Source organism: Bos indicus x Bos taurus, chromosome 6 (assembly GCF_003369695.1).
Source record: "Bos indicus x Bos taurus breed Angus x Brahman F1 hybrid chromosome 6, Bos_hybrid_MaternalHap_v2.0, whole genome shotgun sequence".
NCBI lineage: Eukaryota > Metazoa > Chordata > Mammalia > Artiodactyla > Bovidae > Bos > Bos indicus x Bos taurus.
In genome coordinates this window covers 85,308,672-85,315,364 of record NC_040081.1, presented here as the reverse complement: position 1 = coordinate 85,315,364, position 6,693 = coordinate 85,308,672, and the positions used below count along the sequence as shown (strand labels likewise).

The following is a 6,693-nucleotide window of genomic DNA, read 5'->3' as shown; positions in this document are numbered from 1 at the left end:
AGGAAAGGGCAACCCACTCCAGCATTACTGCTTGGAAAAATCTGTTGGACAGAGGATCCTGGTGAGTTACAGTCAATAGGGTTGCAACAGTCAGACATGACTTAGCAACTAAACCACCACCACCACACCACATTAATATATATGAATTCCCTTTTCTTTTCTGACTTTGTTGTAAGTTATATCTAATCTAAAACTCTATAGAATGAGAGAAAATATGAGGATTCCAACTCACAAGATTTGTTCTCATTATAGAGAAGCAGCCAACTTGGCCACAACAACAAATGCCTGGGGCTGATACTGGAATGTTCAGATTTTTACATAAAATTTTCATGTCACATAGGCTATGTAGTTAAGTTTCTGCTTATTACTAATTTAGTAGGGAAAATGGAATACACTGATAAATATTGGAATGTACTGAGTATTGGAATATATATTCTTATTGGTTTCTGCTATAGTTTGTCTCTCTGCCACTTGCTTCCTCTATCATTCCCAAGTCAAACTTTTACTGTTTCATCAAAATAGTCTTTCTAAAACACAATTAACATATTAATCCCTTTCTTAGAACTTTAGACACCTCTCGTTTTCACATCAGCATTTCTAAAAATATTACACAGAGCATTAGTTACTAGTGAAATTTACTGGGGCTCTGTGAAAAATATACCTCCATGAACACTTCATACTTTGGGGGCTTCCCAGATAGCTCAGTGGTAAGGAATCCACCTGCCAATGCAGGAGATGCAGGAGTTGTGGGTGCAATCCCTGGGTTAGGATCCCCTAGAGGAGGAAATCGGAGAAGGCAATGGCACCCCACTTCAGTACTCTTGCCTGGAAAATCCCATGGATGGAGGAGCCTGGTGGGCTACAGTCCATGGGGTCGCTAAGAGTCGGACACGACTGAGCAACTTCACTTTCACTTTCATGCATTGGAGAAGGAAATGGCAACCTACTCCAGTGTTCTTGCCTGGAGAATCCCAGGGGTGGGGGAGCCTGGTGGGCTGCCGTCTATGGGGTTGCACAGAGTCGGACACGACTGAAGCGACTTAGCAGCAGCAGCAGCAGAGGAGGAAATGGCAACCTACTCCAGTATTTTTTCCTGGAAAATCCCACAGACAGACCTGGCAGGCTATAGTTTATAGGGTGGCAAAGAATTGGACATGACTGAGCAACTGAGCATGCATGCACACATGAGCACTTTATATACCTACTATCATTTGAAGACATCAGAAAATATGCCCCAACATTATTAGTGCATTTTACCACGAAAAAAAAATTTTAGCTCCTGTGAAAAGCCCTATTAATCTTGGTGAAACTAACTCAGGAAATATAAGCTGTTAGTTATATGAAATTTTAACCCTAACTAGCTATACACATAATGTGATGCTTAATGAAGGAGATCAGCCCTGGGATTTCTTTGGAAGGAATGATGCTAAAGCTGAAACTCCAGTACTTTGGCCACCTCATGTGAAGAGTTGACTCATTGGAAAAGACTCTGATGCTGGGAGGGATTGGGGGCAGGAGGAGAAGGGGATAACAGAGGAAGAGATGGCTGGATGGCATCACTGACTCGATGGACGTGAGTCTCAGTGAACTCTGGGAGTTGGTGATGGACAGGGAGGCCTGGCGTGCTTCGATTCATGGGGTCGCAAAGAGTCAGACACGACTGAGCGACTGATCTGATCTGATCTGATCTGAATGTTATGTGTTAATTTGGTTAGATTGTGGCACCTTGTTGTTTAATCAAACACTAGTCTAGATGTTATTGTGAAGGTATTTTGTAGATGTGATTAACAGTAAGTTAACTTTAGATAAAACATATTTTCATAATGTGAATTAGCCTCATCTAATCAATTGAAAGCTAAGACTTAAATTTCTTAAAAAATAAGAAATTTTACCTTAAAACTGAAACATAAAAACTGTCTGAGTTTCTAGCCTGGGGACTTGCCCTGTAGGTTTTGGATTCAAAACGGCAATACCAATTCTTAATTTTCAGACTATCAACCTATGCCGTAGATTTCAAACTTGTCAGTCTCTACAATTATAATAATCCAATTTCTTAAAATCTCTCTCTCTCTATCATCTATCATCATTGGTTCTGTTTCTTTGGGGAACTCTGACATATTAATGATCTGACAGTTTATTTTTCCCTTCAAAAGGCTATATCAGTCATTTGATACATCTGTTCCATTCTCTCTCAGATCCACTGTGCTTTAACTTTTCTTCAATGGTATTGAGCACACTGAGTATTTTTATGCTTCTGGATCTTTGTTCTTGCCTTTCCCTCAGAGATACCCTTTCAGTACCAGTAAACTCATATTCATCCATAAGTATCCAGTTTATACCATTCTTCCTCTGAGAGCATTCATCACCTAATACATCATCATTCACTATTTAATTTAATTCATTAATTTAACAGATGTTTATTGAGGTTCTACTGCATTCAAAACTCTTAGAATTGAGCGATGGACAAGGCGGATATGATCTCTTCCCTTAGGGTGGGGTGACTAGCTGTGTTTACTTAGGAAACTCTAGTTTATGCCCCTGGTTTTGGAGTCATTATTAATAATACTTTCTTTCAGTCTCAAAAGTGTTCTGGTATTGATAATGTATTATGTAATCATCTTAATTATCCATCATATAAACTGGTAGAGAAGATAAACATTATATCAACAGGTGTTATGTATTTAATTGTGTCTTTCCTCCCACTCTCAAGTATGATGGAGTTCTAATTCCCAGAACCTGTGAATGTGACCTTATTCAGACTTGAGATCTTTGCAGATGTAACCACGATGAGGTCACGCAGGATTGAGGGGCCTAATACAATGACCTATGTCCATATAAGAAGGGGAAATCCAGATACAGAGACACACAAAGAGAACATTGTGTGATGAAGGAGGCAGAGATTATAGTGACTGTCTATAAGCCAAAGAATGTAAATAATTGCTAGCAACCAACTAGGAAGAAGCAGGAAAGATCCTCCTTCCTAAGCAAAGTTCCTAGAAGAAACTGTAGTTGGAGTTTTAAAATAATGATGCTTTTCAGATTGCTTCCTAGTTCAGTACTAAGATTGATATGAGGATAAGTGATTAAAACATTTAATGGCTCTCAAATATATTCTGGACAAAATTCCGAATGTTCAACAAATACCACATAATTTTTCTCCTACCTACTTTTCCATTTCAACTTGTGTCATTTTTCCAACCACATGCTCAGTTCATTTTCTTGAATAATTTGAGGCATTTCTTGCCTCAGGGCTTTGGACAGGTTATATCCCCAGTTCTCTACATTTTTTCAATCTTTAGTTTAAATCTCACTTTTTCAGACACAACTTCCCTGGACCTGAATTTGTGTGAAATCGAAGCTGTAGTCTATTATATTTGTTTATATATCCAACACAATCTGTAGTTAGGCAGTAACTCAACATTATTCTAGTCTATAGTCTGGGCTTCCTTGGTGACTCAGCAGTAAAGAATCCTCCTGTCAATGCAGGACACATGGGTTTAATCCCTAGGTCCGGAAGATTCCCTGGAGAAGGAACTGGCAACCCACTCTAGTATTCTTGCCTGGAAAGCCCCATGGACAGAGGAGCCTGATAGGCTACAGACCATGGGGTCACAAAAGAGATATGACTTAGCAACTAAACAACAAAGTCTATAGTCTATCTAGTGGTGTAAATTCCCATCCCTCTTCACCCACCTCCCATATAGGTACCTTTAACTTTGAACTAGCGCTTTGGCTTTGTTTTTCTTTATAAAAAATAATAAAATTATGAGTCCTTATAGGATAATTCTACTTGATACCCAGAGCTAAGTTATTCTTTAAACAATGAATTTTCATTTTTTTCACTCATATCTCTAATTTGAGAAATCTGGTCTAGAATATCAATCACACTTACAGTAAATCAGTTGCTGTCAAGAAGATTTATTGAAGAGAATTCAGCAAAGTGAAAACAGGCCCATTTTAACAGTTGGTTTCAAAAAAGAATGAAGATGTATGGCCTTGAATTGCTAACCCAAAGCATAAGAAGAGTGCAGTATCAATGCTTAAGACCTGAAAAAAATTAACAAAAATTCAGGAAAGAGATTTTAAGGAAAAAAATTAAATTAATTCATATGTTTACATACAATATTGTTTTTGACAGATGTATACATTTGTGAAATATCATTTTGCCTTAGTCTGCATCCAGCATGAGCCAGGAACCCTGTAATATTTCTTACATGTGGATGCTAAACAATTACTAAATAGCCTTATTTTTTCTATGAGTGTGGGTTTCAAATATATTTTTCAGTAGAGAATCATTGGTTGCATACTAAAACTAAAATCATTGGTTGCATATCTGTAAACAGATATCTTTTTAGTATGCAACCAATGATTCTCTACTGAAAAATATATTTGAAACCCACACTCATAGAAAAAATAAGGCTATTTAGTAATTGTTTAGCATCCACATGTAAGAAATATTACAGGGTTCCTGGCTCATGCTGGATGCAGACTAAGGCAAAATGATATTATAAAGCATTTAAGGTCTTTTAATACTACAATTGTTTTTGAGATATGTTGTTAATTTGATTCTCTTTGTCTCTAACTCACATTAAAATATGCTACTGAGGATTAACTAAAATGATGTATATGATTAGACGCAGTGGGGAGTGAGCTTGCTTTATTGCTCTCTCTTAATATCCCTGAAGGCTGGGATTAAAGATCTTATATTAAAATAAGTAATTATTGGATAACTCAATTAAACTTTGTGATAGTAGGGGAACTCTTGTATTACTGACTTTTTAAAGTTTCCCAAAATATATTCTGCTGCATGACCACTATTTTTAAACCCATGCATTTTCTAAATTTTGTACTTGCCTTAAATGCTCACATTCTTTCGTTTATTAAGATTTATTGCTTGCTGGACAAACTTCTTAGATGTTAAAACTAGCTGCCTAGGCTACTGCACAATACTTTGTGGCATTTCTGTTGTTGCTTTCAAATCAGAAACTCATCTGGTTCTTCTTTCAGTAGTTTAAAGACACCAGTTTCAGTTGTGAAATTGTCTTCTTTATGGTTGAATGCATCTAGATCAGGAGTAGTTCCTGACAATTCGTCAGTATTCTTAGTTACAGATTCCATTCTATTATTTTCAGGCAAATCTTCTTCTGTAAGCAAATCTTCTGTGAGGTTCATAGTTACTGATGCAGGGATGACGAAGTCATATCTGGATTCTACGGCAGTAAGCAGAACAGAATGACTCTCTTCTTCATTTGCCATATCCCTTTCCATCCAAACACTGACTTCATCTGTAGACTCTTCATCAGTTAGCAGAGCATCTTCTGGGTTATCTTTGTCTCTTTCAGCAGTGGTAGTGAGCTCAAACACAGTGATGAACTTTTCCTCATCAGAATCAGTTAGTTTAGGCACAACATTGGGGTCATTTTCTGGAAGAATTAAGTCAATTTCTGTTATTTTCTCTTCTGTAAGGGCAGTTATGTCTGGAATAGTGGTGAGGTTTCTTTCAGTAGTTGGAGTGATTTCAGCCTCAGGGACAGAGGAGTCAGTAATATGGGCATTCCCATCAGCAGGGACTTTGAACTTAACTGAGGAACTATAATTGCTTACATCAGATTTACCCATTATATTTGGAAGGATCGGGGTGTCAGCAATGGCAGCTGTGCTTTCCTTTGGTGTGCCAGAGACTTCAGATGTTAGTGACACATCTTTATCCCCTGGGTCAATGGTATCCAAGAGAATATCTTCTTTTGCTATGTCAGTGGAAAAATCTATTAAGGAAATGGTGTCTGTTGATGAGATATTACCAGTTTTCACTGGCAAGAAGTTTTCAGTGATAGACTCATTAGCCATTGGGTTTTTAATGTCCATCAGAGTGGCAAATTCTTTCTCCAGGTGGGATTCAACATCATCTTCTGATTTTTGTCTTTCCTTTGGTGGTATAAGCTTGTTGCCTGTAGTTGTTGAAAAATCATTTTCTAGCATATAGTCATTTACTGAAGTAACGTGGTCTCCTTCTGATGTAATAGTTGTTTCTGATTTAGGAATAGTGTTGTCAGCCCCAAAGAAGATGGTTGCCTCAGTTGTTGTCTTAGTGCTTTCTGCTGGAGGATGAGAATAAATTTTTGGCAAACCATCTTCAGCCATGGGACAAAGTGGTACCATGCACACTCAAAGGTCTTCCCCTGGGTGCAGTGGCATCCCTAGGCAGGAGAGTGGTGTTCATTATAGTGATGGAAGCATTTGTCATCATGGTGATTGTTGCATCAACCACAGGGCCACTGGCCCTGGCTCTCCTTGGAGGTTGTTTCTGTGCTCTGACTGGGCACTGAGTTATGAGTACTGACATTAAATGAAAGAACTTCCCAGGTGGAACTAGTGGTAAAGAATCTGCCTGCCAGTGCAGCAGACAAAAGAGACCTAGGTTCGATACTTGGGTTGGGAAGATCTCCTGGAGAAGGAAATGGCAACCCACTCCAGTATTCTAGTTTGGAAAAATCCCATGGACAGAGGAGCCTGGCAGGCTATAGTCCATGGGATTGCAGAGTTGGACATGACTGAACACTTGTCAGTAGTCTTAAATGAAAAGATAATAGAGCCCTCTCTGTTTATGAAATCAACATTAAAAGCCAAATAGTATAATTGTGGGGCACTTGAGATTTACCATGTCTCTTTATAAGTGCTACACCTTCCAACGTG

The 6,693-nt window shown here is 38.3% G+C and overlaps 1 protein-coding gene across 1 annotated transcript; it reads right to left on the bottom strand.

Moving 5' to 3' along the window:
- Window positions 1–4,974: 4,974 nt before the first annotated feature.
- On the bottom strand, window positions 4,975–6,141 carry CABS1 (calcium binding protein, spermatid associated 1). Its single transcript, XM_027544673.1, has one exon. The coding sequence runs from the start codon at window positions 6,139–6,141 to the stop codon at window positions 4,975–4,977; it is 1,167 nt and encodes a 388-aa protein (XP_027400474.1).
- Window positions 6,142–6,693: the final 552 nt, after the last annotated feature.